The sequence below is a fragment of the Eumetopias jubatus genome, unplaced genomic scaffold, assembly GCF_037043125.1.
Source record: "Eumetopias jubatus isolate StellerSeaLion01/CBP00866 unplaced genomic scaffold, mEumJub1_p1.0 scaffold_1, whole genome shotgun sequence".
Lineage (NCBI taxonomy): Eukaryota > Metazoa > Chordata > Mammalia > Carnivora > Otariidae > Eumetopias > Eumetopias jubatus.
The window spans coordinates 68,195,814-68,216,408 of NW_028274807.1; the positions used below are offsets into that span (position 1 = coordinate 68,195,814).

Consider the following 20,595-nt stretch of genomic DNA (forward strand, 5'->3'; position numbering starts at 1 on the left):
ATGAGGCGGCGGTGGTGCTGGTGCAGGGGCGGGGGGTGGGGGGGAGATTGTGTCTGTGCTCACTTTCTCCTCTCCCTCCCTCCTAGCTCTTAACCCACCCCCAGCCCCACCCCAGCCTCCTCCTCAGTCTGAGTTCTGTCCAAATCTGCGGCCTAAGCTCCCACGAAGGGCAGATGCTGAGGGAGGACTGCTCCCACCAGCTGCCCAGTGGAGACCAGGAGGCCAGGGAAGCTAACATTTCTATTAGGACAGTGAGAAGGCATTGCTGGTATGGGCTGGGCTGAAACAAAAGCCGTAACAGGGGTGCCCATGGCTACTGGGTAGTTTTTAGGCTTGGAGAACAAAGTTGTCCCAGACCTAGAATCCCTTTGGGTTTTACTTTTGTGAGCAGGACTCCCAGTCACCAGGGGTGCAGCCTCACCATGTGGGTGGCCCGTCCACTGTAAAATGGGCTCTGAGCAGGGCAAGCACGGAAGAGCCCTGTCATCTTCCTAAAGGCCTTAGGAAGTGCCCAGGGACTGAGGCCCCACAGTGCATTCCTCTCCTTGCCATTAGAATGAAATTGTGTGTAAGGAGGGCACGTGATGTGATGAGCACTGGGTGTTATATGCAACTGATGAATTATTGAACTCTACATCTGAAACTAATGATGTTCTGTATGTTGGCTAATTGAATTTAAATAAAAAACAAAACAAAACAAAAGAATGAAATTGTGTGGCATTCCCAGACTCACTTGCCTGTTTATTCGTTCAGTTAGTAAATACTCGAGCACTTGCAAAGTTCAAGGCACTATATGAAGTACATTGGGGGATACAACGTTGGTTACAAAGCACTTCCTATCTTCATGGATTTTATGATTGAATATGGGAGCAGAGTCTTATACAAGGAGAAACTGAAATGGAACATAAAGGGGAAGACCAGGGATGGCAGCCTGATTTGTGGCATCGAATTAGACATTGGGAAAATCAGAGGAAGCCATGCTATTGGCAGGAAGAGCAGGAGCAAGGACAGGGAGGTGGGAAACCATGGGATGTATGGACATGTGGAAACAGAGAAGCCGGCAAGAAGGAGGGGGGTTGGCAGGGAAGGGGGACAAACGCTTGAGCACCGCTCTCCACTGAGTGCTCTACCAGAAATGGCACATTCTTCCTTTCCTGAGAACTTCACAATACCTCTGTGGGGCAGATGCTCTTCTTGCTGGTTTACAAGGAGGAAGCTGGGGCTTCGGGAGTTGAAGAAACTTGGTTGAGGCCAGGCAACTGTTAAGTGGTAGCAGGATTTGAACCCATGACTGTGTGACTCCAGAGACTGTGCTATCTCCCCTATAACAAAGGATCCACGAATGGCCGTAGGGAGAAAGGGTTTGTGGCCTTTTTCTGCTCCTGTGGGCCTAGCATTCTTGGGCAGGAGTGTCTGTGGTCCCTGTGGAGTGAGGCAGTGAGGCTCTGGGTTTTCTGGGCTGGTCTTAGAGTCCTGAATGGCTGAGTTCCTGACTTCCTACCTGAGTCCCATTAGGGGAGCCCCTGGCCTCTGGTATGGGAGACAGGGGAAGCCGGGATGGTGGGAGATTCTGGAATGACATTCAAGACATGGCCCAGAGTGTGGATTTTCATTCCCAAGTCCACCTCTAACCTCGCCTCTTTGTGACCGCCCTCCCCAGCTCCCCTCCCCCTGCATCTCTGACCTCTCCTTGGGCCCCTGCAGGCTAGGTCTGCACAAGGCGGCGGTGTTCTGCACTTGTTCCTTTGTTGCTGTGAAACAGCTCCGGCACAGTCAGCCTCTGTGTGGGAGGACTGGTGGCTGTCTTCGCAGGCAGGCATTTGCTCAGAGCAGGCTGCGCGTGAGCCCAGCGTCAAGTAATTCCGGCCTCCTCGACTCGGAGGTGGTGGGATGAGGCTCTGCTGAGGGACTGGCTGTGAAGGATGACTTCAGGGTGGGATGACGGACCGCTTCTGGGACCAGTGGTATCTCTGGTATCTCCGCTTGCTCCGGCTGCTGGATCGAGGTATTCCTGAGTGTGTGTGTGTGTGTGTGTGTGTGCGCGCGCGCGTGCGTGTGTGTGAAAGAGAGAGAGAGACAGAGGCAGAAACACGCACATAGAAAGACATAGAGCGCAGGCAGTGGGGAGCAAGAAGAGAAAGAACAGGGAATGAAACAGGCAAGTAGCCAGCCTGTGGAAAGTAAAGAAAGCCTGTTTTTCTTGGGACATTTGTGACCCAGCTGGGAATTGGGAGCACAGGGCCATTTGGGGAGCATCTGTATATCAGGATCTCATTTCTTGCTGTTTTTTTTTTTTTTTCTTTTAATCAAGATCTCTGTACTGTAGTCAAAGATGAATTAAGGCCTGTGTTGCAGGGCTTGTGATAGAACACTCTGAGAAGCAGTGTAGCGAGGAGAATGGTCCCTGCAGTAAGAAGCTGGGGGCAAGCAGATGTAGGACCCAAATCTCAGCTCTGCCACTTACCAGCTCCGTGACCTTAGGCTGATTTATGTGACTTTTCTGAGCTTGTTTCCCCATCTGTAAAATGGGCTTGGTAAGACCTATTTGCTAGGGTTGTTGTGGAATTATTATTTAATTTATACCTGTAAAGCACATAATGTCTGGTACATAATAGGTGCTTTGTAAGTGTTCATTTCCTCTTTACACACCTCTCAGCATCATGGAGCTATATAGCACCTGTGCTGAGGACAGCTCCCTTTGTGGATTATCTGTAGATACAGCTGGTTCAGAATTTGTAGTTTGTAGAAAGAAAAGGGAAAGTCAGTTTTATTCCTCAGGTTAATCTGACCTTAATACATTTCGCCCTCACATATTCATGTGATTGAAATCTCCTGATAATGTGATGCAAATCCAGATAGTCTGTTTTAAGGAAAAACCACTGTTAACTTGGTTGAATAATTGATTTTTAAAAATGTGGAGTGCTATTTTTAAAAGCTTTGGCTCCTTTAAGAGGTTTTGGCAAGAATGAGATCAAACCCCTGATGGAAAAGATGGTCCTGGGGACACCCTGCTGTATACCGCAAGGTGGATTCCTCTCCAGTGGGAACATTCTTAGGTATGCCGAGAGGTCACTACCAGGTAGAAGCAGAAAGCTGAACAGAGCAGGTGAACCGGGGCTCTTATCGGGGAGAAATCAAAGATGGAGGAAACCAAACCAGCACATTCGAAAGGCAGTCTCTCGCTGGCACTAAAAAACAGGCCAGTGGGGACCCAGACTGGGGATGGAGATGAGAGCGAGAACTTCTTACAGGTGGAGATCATAGACTGGGCGATGGGGAAGGAGCTCACAAGTGTGAATCCCCCTTATCTGTGTGAACTCAGGGAAGTTACTTAAACTCTCTGTGTCTCCTTTCCTTCACTGTAAGAAAGGATGCTGGTGGTAGTGATACCGGTAGCACTGACTCAGAGGGTTCCTGTAGGGGCTGAGTGAGAAACTACAAGTGAAGTACTTTATCCCAGTGCTTGGCGTGAAGAACGTGACCCTTCAATGTTAGTTCTTATTACCAGGATGGTTAATTCTCACTCTCCTGCAGACATCCTGAGAAAGACAAGAACAGGTGGCATGTAATAACCAGGAGCTGAGAAGAGTCTAATTAAGAATTATTAGAGGCTTAGAGACAATTTATACTTACGTGAGTTAAAACAAAATTCAAACTAACATATGCTAATTATAAGAAGAAATTAGATGTTAGTGTATAAGCTGTGATAATAATAATTTATTTTTACTTTTTAGAAAATGCTTGAATCCATGAATTGCAAACTTAGATTTAAGTTCTGGCTCCATTACTTTCTAAGTGCCCTTGAATAAATGGTTTACTCTTAAATGGAACCTCAGTTTATTAATTTGAAAAGTGGGAATATTAATACCAATATCTGTATTATAGAAATTTATTGTATTAGTGCATGTAAAAGTGTCAAAGCATTCTTAGAAATGTCAGGTTAATAAATTGATGGATTAACCTGTGTCCCTGGATAGCAAAAGTTGGTTGCCAGAATCGTGTCTTTTTCCACAAAATTTTGTCATCGTGTATGGCTGCAATTGAAACTTTATGGTCTTTCATAAACAGCATCTCTGGGAGTTTCTTTATTATGGGGCTTTAGACTAGCACCTTCTGACTGTGTAGGATATCTTATCTCTAGGCTTTCGGGGGTTGCCCAGTTCTGGTTAGTGGGCATCCTAGTATTACACATATATAGGGGTGCACACCCACATCTGTATTCAAGCAGAATTTTTGGCTATCGAACACCCCTCTAGAAGCTAATGTTAGCTAGTAGTATATAGACAGTGGCATGCTAGACTGAGCTAACTCATGGGAGATGTTCAATAAATATTTGCTGAATGGATGGATAGATGCATGATGAACCCGTCCTTCTGGGCAGGGAACAAAGTTCTCTTAGATCTCTCTTTAGTGTATCAGAATTTAGCTCCCTTCATCTGTTTTAGGATTTCATGTCATTTCACCCTCACCGTTCTCATGTCTCATGTCATCTTGAAAGTAACAGGGCTCAAGAAAATGAGGAGAGGATAAGAAATGAGAAGAAGTGGGAAATCATGAGTTTAGCCCAGGAAATTGAAATAATCGACAAACTGTGTGCCGCCTGAGTCATTCTCTTGGCTGTGACTGAGGGATAAATGAATCTGTGATTTGACACATCTAGGAAAAGGGAGGAAACAGAACACATCAGGGAGCGGAAATAAGCTTTACTGAGAAATGACGGTGCGTGCTTGGTGATTGCAGACAAACCTTTTGTCTCCCCCGTCATTGTTCAGTTAAGGGCAGGGATCTTAAAAAATAAAAGGGATTGTTTTCTAGGGCTGGAGTTCGCTATGTGTAAAGATTTGTATGAGAAGGAACTCTCAGCTTGCTCAGACATGATGATTTTGTTGAGTTATTTTGTTAATAGGCTCCGCTGTTTTTACAGTGTTTCTTACTGGACGTTTTTCACTTTGGCTGTTTGTGGTCTGTGCCTACAGACAGTGACTGAGGACATGGTTTCTGTGGTGGGGACTGTCCATGGAAAGAAAGGAGCTCATACGGATAAGAAACAAGAGGAATATAGACGAGAAGTAACATCGATTTTTGTGGTTGTTGAGTTTTGGCATATCCTTGGGGACCCAACATGTGAGGAGGGGGCTTACATTTCTTTGTTTACAGGCAGTCATTTTGGAGTGAAGGAGGAAGAGTGAAAAGAATGGTGGCTCCTTCTTCACAGGGCCTTGGGCAATGTTTACCGCTGTACAGAACGTCTGCTGGTTGTCCATGAGATGATTTTAGGTGACTTACGTATGTCGCCGGAGGGTCTCTTGCCGGTCACCGCCTGGCACTGTCCAGCAGACAATCTGTTCTGCCCAGTGTCTGCTTCCGTTGTGCTGTCCCCTGCCCCCACCTCATGTGACACAGGCCCTCCTTAGCCCCACTCATCTTTCAGAGAGCCCTTCACTTCCGCCATCCCTGCTTGGGTCTCATGCTCTGCCCTGCCTTAATCTCTGGCCTCAGGTGCCTGCCCCACCCAGCCTCCCTGCTTCCTCAGCCCCTCTCCCTCCCTAGGGCTCCTTTAAGGGCATGGCCTCATACCACTTGCTGCCTGTGACCCCGTTCTCTGGCATTCTTCTGCTAGCCTCCAACCCATCACCAGGCTTCCTGCTCTCCTCTCCCCATGCCTGTGCCAACTTTGCCCCGTATCCTGGGTCTTCTGCCTCTCCCTGCCACCTGCCTTGAGTGCTTTTCCCTCTTAGGAGCCCCCGTCTTGTCTTCTTTTGCCCTCGCCTTTTTATGTCAGCTTGCCTTTACCCTCAGTCCACTCGTTTCTTTTTAAAAATTAATGTAAGTAAAATGGAGTTGATTTAAAATACTCTCGAGGAAATAACTGTAGGAGATATACGGATATGGTGAAATGGAGTCAGAAGTCCCTAAATGACTGATGTGTGGGAAACTTAAGAGGTGATATGTAGACTTTACAATATAGGCTTTAGATGGCTAATTTCTTCTTGGTGCTTTGTCCATATTCCTGTAGCTACCACACAGTGCTTTGGATTCTGGGCCAGAAACCGACTGGTTCTTACCACTGCGTGTACATTAGAATCACCCGGGCACTCTTAGAAAGTGCAGTGCCCGGTTCCTCCCTTCCCACCGCCTCTCCCCAAGCCAATTAAGTGAGAATCCCTGGAAAGGGGGCTGGATGTTGGCGTTTTTAAGGGCTCTGCAGGTGATTCTGATGGAGCGGGGCTTGAGGACTGCTCACTGCCGTCCTGTAATACGGATGCCAGAGAGTAAAGGCAAAAATGACTCTTTAGCAAAATAAAATAAATGAGAAAAATCAGTCACTATATGAGAATAATAAACACAGGAGTAAACATAGGAATGCACTAAGGAGTAAAATTTAAAAGAACACAATCTTTTGGGTATAACTCATGCAACTTTAGAGACTTTGCTGCAACCATTTTCTGTCACTACCTAGCTAAACCTTGACTTTCCTTCATATTTCTAGGAACAAACTTGACCTGTGTGCAAGGACGTTGTCTGGCCCCAGCTTGTTTGGGGCTTTGGCGCTCTGTTATGACTGCCTGGGGTTTGGGACATTGGGATGACGGTTTGTCACTGCAGATGTCAAGCACCTTTCATTACTTCTTAGTATAGCTCCCAACAGCTGGGCATTGCCTATATTCAGCTAGAATTCAGGAAGGAAATTCCCTTTCTCCTTCTGGAGAGATGGGCAGTGAGGAGAGTAACTTTCCTGAAGCCTTCAGTGTTGGGCTCTAGTTCAGCCAGGAATCTACTTTCTGTTTCTTACCAAAGTCCCCCTCTCCCTGTGCAGCTGTTCTCTCTTGCCTCAACCGTCACAGCTCGTAAATTTCCTAATCCAGGGATTGACTCTGCTGGGTGCAGTGCAGGGTCAAGAGGCATGCAGCCCTCATGGCTGTGGCTCTCAGGCATCCTGACCTTTGATCTCGTCCTTCCCTTGCCTATAATCCTCTTCTTGGCCCTTGGTCTCCGATCACTGATAGATGCCCTGTCTGTGGTCTGCTTGCTGCTCAGTAATCTGCCCAGCTCTGGTCCCTGACTGTGTCAGACTTGGTGTCTCTACTTAGTCCATTTGCTTGTGGCCAGTCCCAACTGTCATGGACTCTGGGATAGCCACTTTGCTTTGGCTTGTCCTGCTCTTGTTAACTATTGCCTATGTGTGCCCAGCTTGACATGTGGCTGCTTTGTGCCAACCTTTATGAGTTATCCCTTCCCTCCTATGGTCTGTGAGAAAAAGAAGAGAAAAGCACACAGCATGTGTATGAAAAGTGTTGGATGGCTCTCCTGCACTGGGGATTTTCTAATTAGAGGAGTTTAGGTTGTAATCACCTTCCCGTTTGAGCAGAATATTCATATAATATGTAAAGAAGTTACTTTAACTTAGCTTTTTTTTTTTAAGATTGTAGTTATTTATTTGAGAGAGAGCACAGAGGGAGAATGAGAGGGAGAAGCAGACTCCCCAATGAGCAAGGAGCCTGATGCCGGACTCAATCCCAGGACCCCGGGATCATGACCTGAGCTGAAGGCAGACACTTAACCGACTGAGCCACACAGGCACCCCTTAACTTAGCTTTTTAAGTTGCAAATAGATATCTCTAATAGTTATTTGATTGGCTTTTGGCACAAGGCTACTTTTCCAAAGGGACCAAGTCTCTTGTCCAGTAAAGAGTTTGAACACAGCACCTCTTGAAACACCATCCCAGACAATTCCCTGTTGCTCCAGAATCCACAAGAAATGCCCCAAGTCTCTCCTTTTTATAGTTAATCCACACCCTTCCCCTTCTAAACCTTGCAACCCCTATGTCCTCCAGAAAGAGCTCCCCAAATTTGTCATACCTGGTTCTGTTTGGAGGCAGGTGGGCACTATTCCATGACTCACAGTGTGCTCCTATGGGTAGTAACAAGACACGTCTCATGTGGTGGTTGCGAGCGCGAAGGAGTTAGTATGTGCAGCATTGTCTGGCTGGAAGAAGTGCTTGGCAGGTACATGTTTTCCTCCCAGATTTCTGCTGCCTTTAGGAGTTTAGTTACTTCTGGGGGGGGGGTCCTTTCCCTCCACTGAGAGTGGAGCTTCTCTGAGTTTAGGTCCTTGTCCCACCACCCCTTTATATTCTCACCCAGACACCTAGTTCAAGGTGGTTTCCAGTAAATCACTTTGGCTAACAGAGTATCTGAACTCTCCAGAGAACAAAGGAAAGGTCCTGATTATCATGTCATTGTTAAGGAGGAAAAAAGAGAACTGTAATGATTTGACAATTCTAATACCTTATCCCTGTTGGTCCTCATGATGTCTCTTTGAGGTAGATTACTTCAGTCCCCATTTCAAAGATGGGGAACAAGCTTATAGAGGCTAGGTACTTCGCTAAAGTCACAGAGCTGTTAAGGGAAGAGTCAAGATCCAGGACACCTGACTCCCATCTGGATTGAGTCCTTTCTATACCTGTTATGGTACAGGTAGGGAGATACCCCCTTTTCTCTTTCTCCAGCACACGTGTTAAACTGGGGTTTCTGTCCACCTCCCGTCAGCACAGACTGTGCATATCGCTGGGATGTCTTGTCTGTGTGTGAGATCACTAGACAAGATATATCTAGGCCACGTCCTGGGGGAAGGACACTGATAGCTGTTCTTTGACATCCAGGTGTGGTGTTTCCATCCAGTGGGGTGGAGGTTACCATGATGTGAGAACAGTAAAGCAGCACTTTTCTGGGTGTGGTGTGGCTTCCCAGGGCCTGTTCTACTCTTGTAGCATCTTCAGCGATTGCTGAGAGCCAAGGAGTAATGGGGCAGCTGTGTCCCTGGATGGTCAGCGAGCCAACTGGTTTCTCAATGTAAGTGATGAATTTGCCCTTCACCTTGCAGATGGAGGTAGCTTGTTATTAAAGGATTGGTCAAAGCAATAAATGTTGTTGGGGTCATTACTGGCAGTACTAATCATATCTACTAAGGGCCTAGGCATAGCAGGGAATAATTGGGGGTAGGAAGTAGGCTTCTTGCCCTTAGAGAGCTTGCAATTCAAACTCCTGAAAGACCGAGATCTATCAATAGCCTCTGTGAGTCTCTGTTGGCCCCTCTATGAAATGATGGATTTATATAAGGTGGATCCCTTCTAGCCGTAAGGTTCCATGGTTCTATGTGGACAATACTTGCAATACCTGCGAAATAATATACCTTTAATACCTATAGTATAGCTACATGGTGCTGCAAGGTATTATTTCCTGTTGAATTGCTAAGAGTGCTATACATTCGTAAGAGGGAGAAATAATTAGTCTGAATGAAAGAAGAAATATTTGCTCATTCAACAAGCATCTCTGCGGGCTTACTGTATGCTATGCCCTGTTTAGGCTCTGGGAATACAATGCTGAAGAAGATGGTATTCTTGTATTCATGAAACTTTATAGTCTAGTGGGGGAAACAGACAATAACAAATAACACAACAGATACTACAATGGCAGGTAGGATGAGAAGGAAAGAACTGAGTTAAGCTTCAGTTGTCCTTAGTTATGGGGCTGGAAGTCAGAGTATAGACTTTCTGGGGTTTCCGTGTGGTAGGATTTAAGAGTGGAGAGATAGGTTGGGGCTACCTTGTGAAAATTCTTGCATGCATGTCAAGTTAAAGGCAAATGATGGCAGGGCAGCAGCATTTAATTTAAAAATGTATTGACCGATTTCCACATACCAGGCAGGAGGGAATATAGGTACTGGGAATATAGCACCAGCCCCAGGTACTAAAAATATGAAGAAGCGTAACGTGGTATAACCTAATGCTAGTTCTTTCATGCAACTAAAATATGGCTATGTTTCTAGAGAGCAGTTAGGGTGGCAGATGCATGGTTTTGAGTTATCGGCCTAAAAGTGATAGTGAATTGATAGTAGCTCAGGGAAGACAGTATGGGGGGAGCGTGATTAGTGTAGACTGATCTTGCAAAGTGTAGACATGGGGAGACAGGATCAAAGCCATGAGAGTATTCCTAAGGGTGGGAGGAGAGCCAGGATACAATAAATTCATGAGAGTAGAGGAGAAGGGACAGTTAGGGATCCTTATCAGCAGGGAGGTGGGGCAACATTGAAGGCTTTGGTGACAGAAGGCTTTGGTGACTACTCACAGCTTTGTTTCAGCAGCCTTGGTGAGGAGAAAACCAGATTGCAGTGGGAGGAGATGGTAAAGATGAGGCAGCAGCCAGCACATATTGTTTGTTTGAGAAATATGTCAGAAAATGCAAAGTAAAAATAGAATAGCGGTTGGTGGGACATTAGGGTCAAATGATGGTTTTGTTAAGGAAGGGAGGCCTAAATGTATTTGAGGATGGGGTGGGGCCAATGACAGGGAGAAGTTTGAAAGTGATGTACAGAAATGGATTTATTAATCCATTCAATAAATATTCATTGAGTGCCGACAGTGTTCCGGGCCCTGTGCTATTTGCTGGGGATACAGCATGAATAAGGCATGAAGTCTTCATGAAGTTTAACATTCTAGTGGGTGAGACAGATAATGTACAAGTCCAGCAACAGTTGAATTTATAATAAGAGCTTGTGATAAGTGCTGTAAAGTGCAGCAGTGACCTGGGGGAGGTAGGGATGGGTTGAAGGAAGAGTACAGATGGAAGTGGTAGACCGGAGGAGGGGAATGCTTCCTCTGTTGGAAGGAAGGTGGAAGGAGGTGCTTAGAAAGCTATTTTTAAGTAGAAAGAAGAAGAAGAACAAAAAAAAAAAAAAAAAAAGGGAGGGGGATGCATTTCAGGTGGCCTTGATATTCTTAGCAGAGGAGTAGGCAATGTCATGGGCTGAGACTGGAGAAGTGGGCTAGTTCAAGACCTTGGATAGGTCCTCACATGCTTCATTCAAGTCCCCAACAACCCTGTGATGTAGGTGGGGTTATTTTCATTGTATAGATGAGATAACTGAGGGGACTCAGAGAGAACCTATAACTAGAAAGTACAGGGGTGAGGTGGCGGGGCGGTCGATCACCTGTATACTCTGCCATTAAACGACTCAGAGGGGATGGTAAATGAGTGGAGAACCGTAAGCCTGCCAGTGAAATTGAGAGATCAGTCCCTCCTCCCTCCTCTTACACAAAACTTATGCTGGGCCCTGTGGGACACTCTTGGAGAGGAGATGACACCTGTGCATGGAATGCATTAAAGATATAAATCAAGCCATCAGCACATACTTTCTATTAAGCACACTGTCCTTGTGAGTATTTGGATTTTTAAGGATTTGGGTAGAGGAAGGGAAAAGGGCATTCCGGGTGAGAGAAAATGCAGTGCAAACACTCTGGTGATTCAGAGGAAAGGTGTAATCAGAGAAGGCTGGGGCTTTATCAGATAAAAAGTGAATTTACTGGTTCAAGCGATGGTATTGGGCCAAACAAGATCAGTGGTAAGTAAGAAGAGGTTTTTGTTTCTCATTCTCTTTACCTCCATAACTGTACCCTCAGCAAAAGAAGAGACAGAGTTGGAAGAGACCTCTCATTTAAGAGATGAGGAAACTGAGCCCAAAGAGAGGATTTCAGTTCCTGGGGCCATGCACTTAGTTATGGTTGAGCCTGCCCATGAAGCCAGGAAACAGAAACTCCTAGTCAAGGCCTCTTTCCATTCTATTTCCCTGTGGTTTCAACCCAGCCCTGCCCCCTTTCACAAGCTCAGTGTCCCTGACATAGTTGTTGTATGTGAAAGAATGGGCAGGCTGGAGAATTCATGGGTTTGAGGGATGTCTAGATTGGATCCAGCTTCTTAAAACTCCAGGCAAAATTTCTAAGAAGCCCCCCCCAAACAGGCTGTATTTCTTTCTCCATCCTCCCTTGTTATTATCATGAAAAATAGGCTGAGTGGAGTTGAAAGTGGCACCTCCTGGCTCCCCTGGTCTATTGCAGAATTGAGTTCTGAAGAAACCAGTCCAGAGCAAAGGCAGAGGAGTGTCTTCCTTATAAACCCAGGCTAGGAGGAAGAATTGGCATGGGGCTTTTAATCTACATTCATGCCAAATGAAATCTGTTAGATGGGATAATGAGCTCCATATTTTATAGACTATTTTAAGCCTGTCTCAAAATAAAGTACAGGACTAGGGGTGGAGGAAGGACGTAAGGCTTGGAGACAAAATGCCATGGCTTACTCATCAGTGTTTTCATTTTAATGATCCCAACCCCAGTACAAGTCCCTCAGTGACACTGTAATGGAAACCACATTTTTTTTTTTCCTGCTGGAAGTTTCAGGATGAACACAGCCAAATGCTTTGAGGCATAATTAAGGTTATAAACTCTCATCCCCGGTAAAACACAGACCTTTTACCCCAGGGGGCTCAGTTAGAGACAGTGTGGTTGGAAAGCAGTTCAAATTATAGAGACATTTCTTCTGCCAATCTCTAGACCACCACAGCTTCTTTTCTGGGCCTTCCCTCCCTGTTCCTCCTCTCTCCTCTTCCCCTTAACCACTGCCTCATCCCTGGGAAGGAATAAACCAACACATAAATAAATAAGGACCCTGGTACTGACTCCTTCCCTGCCACAGGGAGAGACTGTCAGGCAAATGCTGCTTTGTCTGCAGGAGGCTAGACAGGGCTGGCAGAGGCAGCCCATGTGTAGCAGGAAGGCAGCCCAGGGAGCCTGCCAATAGATGTGGGGTACTGGGAGGGGGAAGGTGCATGTGTCATCAGTAGGAATGGGAGGAGGTGGGGAATGTTCTACACATTACAGGCTGGAAAATCCACCTCATAGGAAGGTCTTGAGGACCTAAGAGAACAAGGTGGTCCCTCCTCTTGTGTTTAGACATGATGGGTTAAGAGCTCTCTCAACTTAACATCTCCTCTGCCTTCACCAACTTTTTGAATCTGCAGAGAGCAAAGTTAAGAAACATGGCATGGCCAACTCGATTATATGGGCTTATGTCCCCCCCCCCCCCTTAACCACATCTTGAACACCTGGAATATATAAGATAGTGGGAACCCTTAGTGCATGTATATAAACTCTTTCTCTTGCCAATTGCAGTCCAATTTTATTCACATTGGGAAGGATCTAGTTAGCATAAGGAACAAGGGAAGGACTAGAATATTCCCCCCTCCCACCCCCAGCTGCCTTGATCCCATAATCTGCCCCTGAGGATAGTGATTCTATGATAGACTGTGATGAGACCCAGCTAGGCACTCTGGCTCCTTAGAGATCATATCACTGCTTCATTTTTCTTCTCACTAACCCCATCACCAAAGGGCAAATAGTCATGTCCATAATATCACCTTCAGGAAGATGCATTAATGAGTGCATTGTCAACTCATGTCTGACAAGTATAAATACCTCTTTCAGCCTTACCTTCCTCATCTGAAGAATTAAGGTAATATCTGTCTGTGGTAGTCATAACTATTCACTAGTATTTCCAGTTCTCCACCTTATGAGCACACAGTAAAATTGTACTTCCCCACACTTTTGGCCATGTGTTTCACTTCCAAATGGTTTAAAAGCCAATCTCCTATTTACTTCATTTGCCCACTGTTTCACTGACTATAGAAGATATTTTGGGATAAAGTCTCTATCATCCTGGGACCCTGAATGACTGGGAGCATAGCCCTCTGTTGAAACATGTTGAACATGTAGTGTAAACAAGAAATAATCACCTTTCTGTTAAACTACTGAGATTTTGAGGTGGTTTGTGTCCATAGTCTACCATGCTTGTATTGACTGATATATACTACCTTGTAAGACTTTGTGAGGAATTACACAGAACAGAAATCTACATGCAATGCATGCCACATAGTTGGCATTCAATATATGGAAGATAAGTGGTAGATACTTTATTATCACTATGAATATCATTTAAGATGCTTTTTGGCTTCAGGTAGCCGAACCAAAATTCAAAATAGCTTAAACAATAAATACTTCACCTGCTTCTCTCTTCCTACTTCTTCTCCTGCTTCTCTTAACAAGAAGTTCAGAAGGTGGGCTGTTAAATCAGAGGCTCAACATCATCACCAGATTCTTATTTAGCCATCTTGGGTTCATTAGATTTCTTACAACTATAGATTGTTGCATTTCATCACTTGTGGGAAAATTCTCTGTTTTCTTTTCTCCTTTTGGGATACCAATTGATGGAAATTTCTTGAATTTGAATCAATTTTGAAATTGATTGAAGTTGAAATTTCTCACCGTATCTTCTACATTTCTTATTGTTACTTCTATATTTTTCATATTTAGCTCACTTTGATGCATCCTAGTTTCCTCTGATTTATCTTCCAATTTATTAATCTTCTAACCAGCTAAGTCTAATCTGCAATTAAATTTGTTCATTGACTTCTTAATTTCAAGTATTGTATTTTTCAGTGCTAGAATCCCTATTTAATTCTTTTTCAAATCACTTTTTTTTTCAAGTTTTCTTTAAAATTTAAAGTTTGTCTTTTGTTTCTCTGAACGTTTTAAGTATATTTGCTTTATAGTCTCTAGTTGGATAATTCCAGTATCTGGAGTCTTTGTGGGTCTTTTTCTACAGTCTGCTGTTTCTGATGGTTCTTGCTCATGGTGTCTTTTTCCCTTGTGCTATCTTTGATTGTTCCCTGGCCATTATTTTTGAAAAATATTTTATGATAATAATTTGAAGCCTAGAATGGTAACTTTCTCCTACAATGATAATTTTTCTTTTGCCAGACACCTAGAGATACTACTAGTCCAATTCTACCTTAGTCCAATGCTTGAATACTTGGGGATCCTTGGACTCAGATTATATGTAGCTGTGTTTCAAGTTTCCATGAGAGCTGGTTTATTTCTTCATTGCCTTTACCTTAAGGATGAAGCCCTCTCTCTGGGAGGAAGCCCAGCTCAGAGGAATATCTTTTATCAGAGTCCCTTCCTTGAGAAAGCCCAGAATTTTGATTTTTTTCCCCTTTCCCATCCTAGCTGTCAAAAGCATAGCTAGTTTTACCACAATTTCTTGCAGATTGGCCTATGTTCTGAGGGCAAATGCTGCTTTGTGTTTTGGACTTAACTTCTTTGGATTCTCCTCTTCTCCTAGGTTTTGGCCTAGTAATTCTTGTTATTTTCTTAGCTCTTTAATGCTTTTAGGAAGATTGAAAAAAAGAAAAAAAAACAACCCCACGATTGTTTTTAGTGGGAGGGTTGGTCCTAATTTCTCAGCCTGCCATTACAAGAATGGAGATCCCAGGACCCCAATTCTTTGCATTCTTTCATTCCTTACAGTCCCAAGATGGCTGCCATAGTGCCACATGTCACATGGAGAAATGACAACTGAAAAAGCCTGGTTTTAATGCATGTATTCACATAGGTCTTTTTTTTTTTTAAGAGAGAGGGAGAGCACAGAGGGAGAGTGAGAGGGAGAAAGCAGACTCCCTTTTGAACAGAGAGCCCGACATGGGACTCAATCCCAGGACCCCGAGATCACGACCTGAGCTGAAGCCATATGCCCCCGACTCAACCACCCAGGCACCCATCACATAAGTCTTTTTAAGAGCAAGAAAACCTATCCCAGATGTCCCTTGGGAGACTTTTTCTCATGTTTCAAAGGACATAATTATACCACCAATTCCTAAACAAGTCACTAGAAAGGGGATATAATTTTCATGATTGGTATAACATAATAACATTTACCCTGTGGGGCTGGGAGGGTCTCTACTTCTCCTAAAGAACATGGATGCTAATTCCTAAACAAAATCTAGGTTCTATAAGCAAGGAAGAAAGGGGTAAATTGCTACTGGGCAGGCAATCAGCTGTATCAGTCACACTCTGCTAGAGTTAAGGATTAAGACATGTAGACATATTTCTTGCCCTAGTTAGGGGACCTACATGCTCTGAATGAGGCAGAAAAACATAGAGCCAAACCCTAACGGAAAGGATTCTGAAGTACTTAGGGCATGTCCCTTGAAAACACATTTTGTAACTTAAAAAAAAAAAATTGAGATGGCCTGTGATCAAAATGTTAAAAGCTTATTTAATCAAAAATATTAAAAAACAAAATTCTATTATAGAATGAAGGGCCTTACTGGAAATTTATTCATAATATTTAATCACACTATAAACTACTTCTATAAATGTATATTGCATAAAAACTAATATATCTGATGGAGTCATATAGCTCCCCTGGGTGAGCTGGGTTCTTGCAAGTATTCCTGGCAGAAGAAGGATCATATTAAGATTTAAGGATTCTCACAGACCTTGGGAACACAGGATCACTTCCCCAGCAGGGCTGGAAGGCTGTCCTTGCTCTAATATACCTGTCCTTGTTACCTAGGAGCAGGGTTGGAGGCACAGAGGTGAGGTATGAGGGGACCAAAGAGAGCCTTTCCTGAGGGCTGGCTTACTCTCTGTCTTGGAAAACCATGTGGCCTCCACATCCTCTCTTTGGTAAAAAAAAAGGCCCCAGAGGGAGCGATATTTATCCCCCTCCATAGTTTTCACCTGAGAAGAAGAGGTCCAGTTCTTGTGGACCAATAGTTTTCACCTGGGAAGAAGAGGTCCAGTTCCTGAGCCAAAACCTTCTACAGGTTCAGGATCTATCTCCCCTTCATCTCTTTTCCGTATCCCAAGTCTATGGCTTGACCTCATCTTAGGAGTTCGCCTCCTCAGTCCATCATTTGCTACAGGTTGCTAGCTCTTGGAAGTCCCTCAAAGAAGATACCCAAAGAAAGTGTGCCAAGTAGGTTGAAAGTGTGCATGGAGTGATATTTTTGGTCATGGGCAGATGAGTACAGCTGGGTTTTGGGAGGTGGTTTCATGTGGGGTGAAAATGAACTGAAAGTACACCCACATGTAGCTTCTGTCCCCTTTTATCACCTCCACACTATCCTTAAACTTTATCAGTTAAAGCTATTGATTTGCATGACCAGGCTGCTTTAAAAACCAAAGAAAAACCTAAAACTTTATAAAGTTGGGAAATACTGAGCACCGTGGTAGGCTTCTTTTGCCAATTGACTTACTTTTTAGGCAGTGTGAAGAATGGTTCAGTGTGATGAAGCTTGGAGATCAAAATGGCTTGGTTTAGCTCACAATTCCACCACTCACTGCTGTGTAACATTGGGTACCTCTCTAGGCCTCAGTTTCCCCATTTATAAGATGCTGACAATATCAGTATTTATCTCATAGTGTTATTGTATGGATGAAGTGATGTCACACATGTAAAAAGCCCAGTAAATTTTAGCTATTAATTCTTAACCCTATTGCCTAAAATCTAACTTTTGGATGAGAAGGGGATGGTGTTCAGAAGGGGATCTAAGGCCTGGAGGCCTAGAGGGGCAGGTCTCAAAGGGGTGGGGGAGACAGAATGGGTTAGGAGTGCTGCGTCCCAGTACTTTGAGAGGAGGCACCTGAGAGTTGGAGGTGAGGGAGGGAACCAAAGACCAACATCCACTTGCCTTGAAGTTTAGCCCAAGGCCTATGGGGGAAACTTCAGCCTCAGCCTGCCCTCTGGACCTTGTGAGTGGGATGTGTTTCCTGCAGGAGCAGAGTCATCCATCGGTAGCTCCTTTTAAGGCCCTGCCTCATCACCTTAAGGCTACCTGCCAGGCAGCTGAGCTGGGCTACCTCTAAGGGGGCAGTCACCCAGCTGGCTCACCCCGCTGGCTCAGTCCACCAGGTCAAGGTGCTTCCCGCCTCTCTGGAGTTCCTTCTCCATTAAGTAGATTAAGGGCTCGGCTGACCTAGCCCAGAATAATGGACACACTAATTGGCAGTCATTAGAGGGCCTCAGCATTGATAAGTCTTCAGGCCCTGGGCAGTATCTGCTGAAATCCATTCTTATCGACTGGTTCAGGAGAGAAGGAGCCAAGAGCCAAGGTGAATGCCTGTCTTGTTGCCGAGGGGGAGGGGCTGAGGCAGCCGGTCCTCAGTGGTGCCAGAAAGGTAGGGTAGGCCCTGGGCAGAAGCACTGAAAGAAGAGGAAGGCAGAGGAAGGGCTTTACTTTTTAAATAGGAAAGGTGGTAGGTAGTAGTAGTCTGGGCAGCAGATTGGGCAAGAGATTATGTCAGAGGCAAAGGAATGTAGCTTCATCTACACCGTGGCCATTGTGGCCGCTGGACCTGTCCTGGCCATTTCATCAGAGTCAAGCAGCCTGTTGGTCCTGTTGATATGATGGCTTTGAATGGGTGGAAGAGGAAAATGGCTTTTGGAGAGACACATGCTCTCTTTCCCAGATGTTCATCTCCAGCCACCCCCGAGCCCATGGCATGGCGTCTGAGCCCTCAGGAGAGGAGCGCTGTGCAGAAGTTGAAGGAGCTGTTCTCATGAGGACTCTGCATGACATACGGGTACAGAGGATGCCACCTTGTGAACACAGAGTGGGGAAGAAGGGCTTCACTTCCATCAGGACTTGATCCTGGGGCAGTGGGAAACTCAGGCGGCCTGGCACTCGGAGTGCTGAGGGTCTGAGGGCTCTGGAGCAACACTCTGGGTCAGATGCTGGGTACCCTCAGAGAGGGCACCTTGTACATCTGCCAGCAGCAGCGGGCAGCCAGAGCAGGAGAAGGACGTGGCAGGTGTGGACAGCGGAGTGCTCGGTGAGCACAGGGAGATGTGAGCAGGGCTCCTGGACATCATGGGATCAGACTTTCCAGGGGTTGGGATACCACATGAGAAAGGAAATCAGGCCAACAACAGGGTTGCCTTTGCTAAGGGGGACTTCTTGTCTGGTGAGGACTAGAAAACTCAAGTTGTAGAAGAAACATCTTGGCATTGAGGTACTCCTTAAATTGGCAAATATTTATTGAATACCTATTCTACAAAGGTACTATTTTGATAGTGAACAAGACAGGCAGTCTTTGTCTTCATGGAAATTACAGCAAAGGGAAAGGATTATTTAGTTGGAAAGTGCCGTGGAGCAGAGAAGAGAATTCCAGCTGTGGATTTGAACTTGAAAGACCTTGAAGGATGGGTAGAAGTTGCACTTGTGGAGGTGGAGGAGAGCTACAGAGGAAAGGTACAGAGTAGGAGGGTTTGGTGAGTTTGGGAAATGGTCTTTATGTGGAGGTTGTATGTGTATGCTCATTCTGAGCATGTGTGCAGGGTATTTGGGACAATAAGAGAGAAAGCTGGAAAGGCTGGCTGATTGGGCTTTATGTTCCACACTAGAGTTTTAGGATTTTATTTAGTAGTTTATGGGCAGCTATTGGGAGATTTTTGAGTAAGGAAAGTAACTTGATCAATCCTTTCCTGTCCCCGGCTGAGGTCACTTAGTAGCATTGGTGTTGGGCAGGGCTTCAGGCCATGATTGTTTCAATATGTTCTCTTCCTGGCTTTCTCACGGGAGCAGTCGTAATTTTATTTTTACCCACATCTCTGTTTTGGGTGTGCATCAGATTAGCAGCTCTATGCCTCCAGTTGGAAGAGAGCTTCTGTTCAAAGTGCTGTGTGGGTGGAGTCCTTCCGCCACTGTCCAAGGCCTGCTGCCCCTCCTGGGTGTTGACCTTGGCTGTAGAGGGTGTGTCCCTTGATTTAATGGTGTTTGCTTCCCCTACTTTTTCAGCTCCTTCCCCGTGCTTCTGAATGACCCAGGGTTCCTGCAGGGAGGTTGAGCAAGGGGCAGCTTGTTGTTTGGGTGTTAGCTAGGGGCAGCAACTAATAAATGAATGGTCAGTTATTTCTGGAATGTAGGTCTTTGCTTTAGCCAGATTTACTTCCATTTTATCATAAATACAAGCAGCTTCATAAATTTAAATTGGTTTCCAGAAACAGATGCTGGTTCCAGGAATATTTCTTGGTGTGGAAGACAGGATTGTCAACAAAGATGGGGATGCATTTTTAAAGATCTATTTGCCAGGAGATGGTCTACAGAGAAACAAATTTGGTGGTTTAAAATTCTCTGTATCCAAATGAAAGGTATGATGCAGATTTAAATTTCAGTGACTGTGATGTTTTAAAAATATCCTTATGGTGCTGTTAGTTTAGTTGGCCTGGACACTGTATTCATGAGGGGACGGCTGTGGCTCAGCTCTCATCCCTCTGTTGGACAGATAACTTCTCTCTGGCCGTGGTTAGGGACTGCATCTTCCATTTTAGCTGGTAGTCTCTCTGTAGCTTTTGATTAGTCATGCAAGGGCCAGCAAAAATAGTAGAGACAGACAACAAAAATCTAGTCTTTCTACTGGGAAAATAATTCAGAGAAAGTGGCCTGTTGATAATGGTTGTGTCGCAGTTTAGTTTTTGTACTTTGATTATGTACTTCTTATGTGCCAGGATCTGTCCTAGGTGCTTATCTCAAATGTCACAATAGTACTGTCCCTATATTACAGATGAGAAAACTGAGACTCAAAGAAGTTATGTGACTTTCCCAAGTCAATGAGCATGTATAATGGATTCTAACCTAGGTCTTCTTATTCTAAACCTCGTGTTCTTTCCTGTCCTCCATCTGGACCCTGGGATGAGAATACCCATACCCTAGATGCCTAGAGGAAGAATCAGATGTTGGACCATTCAGTGACATCTTGGGATCTCCTCTGGCCATGAAAGTAAATTTGGCTATGACCATAGGCCTCTTCTTGCTTTGAAGCAGAGTTACCTCTATCCCATTTGACGTCCAAGTTAACATCTGCTCATTGCCAACTGGACCCCTGGAGACCTCTCTATCTTCCAGCCCCCAACCCCCTGCTG

At 45.0% G+C, this 20,595-nt stretch overlaps 1 protein-coding gene across 10 annotated transcripts in view; it reads left to right on the forward strand.

The window, feature by feature from the left end:
• Positions 1-20,595, forward strand: part of KALRN (kalirin RhoGEF kinase) — a 694,375-nt gene that overhangs the window by 68,422 nt on the left and 605,358 nt on the right. For 4 of the 10 annotated variants that reach the window (XM_028091294.2, XM_088024809.1, XM_028091295.2 and 1 more), the window contains exon 1: positions 1,939-2,005. The exons of the other annotated variants lie outside the window; for them this stretch is intronic. In XM_028091294.2, the coding sequence (XP_027947095.1) occupies positions 1,939-2,005 (67 nt within the window). Of the gene's footprint in view, positions 1-1,938; positions 2,006-20,595 lie in introns of those variants that run through there. 10 annotated transcript variants of the gene reach the window in all.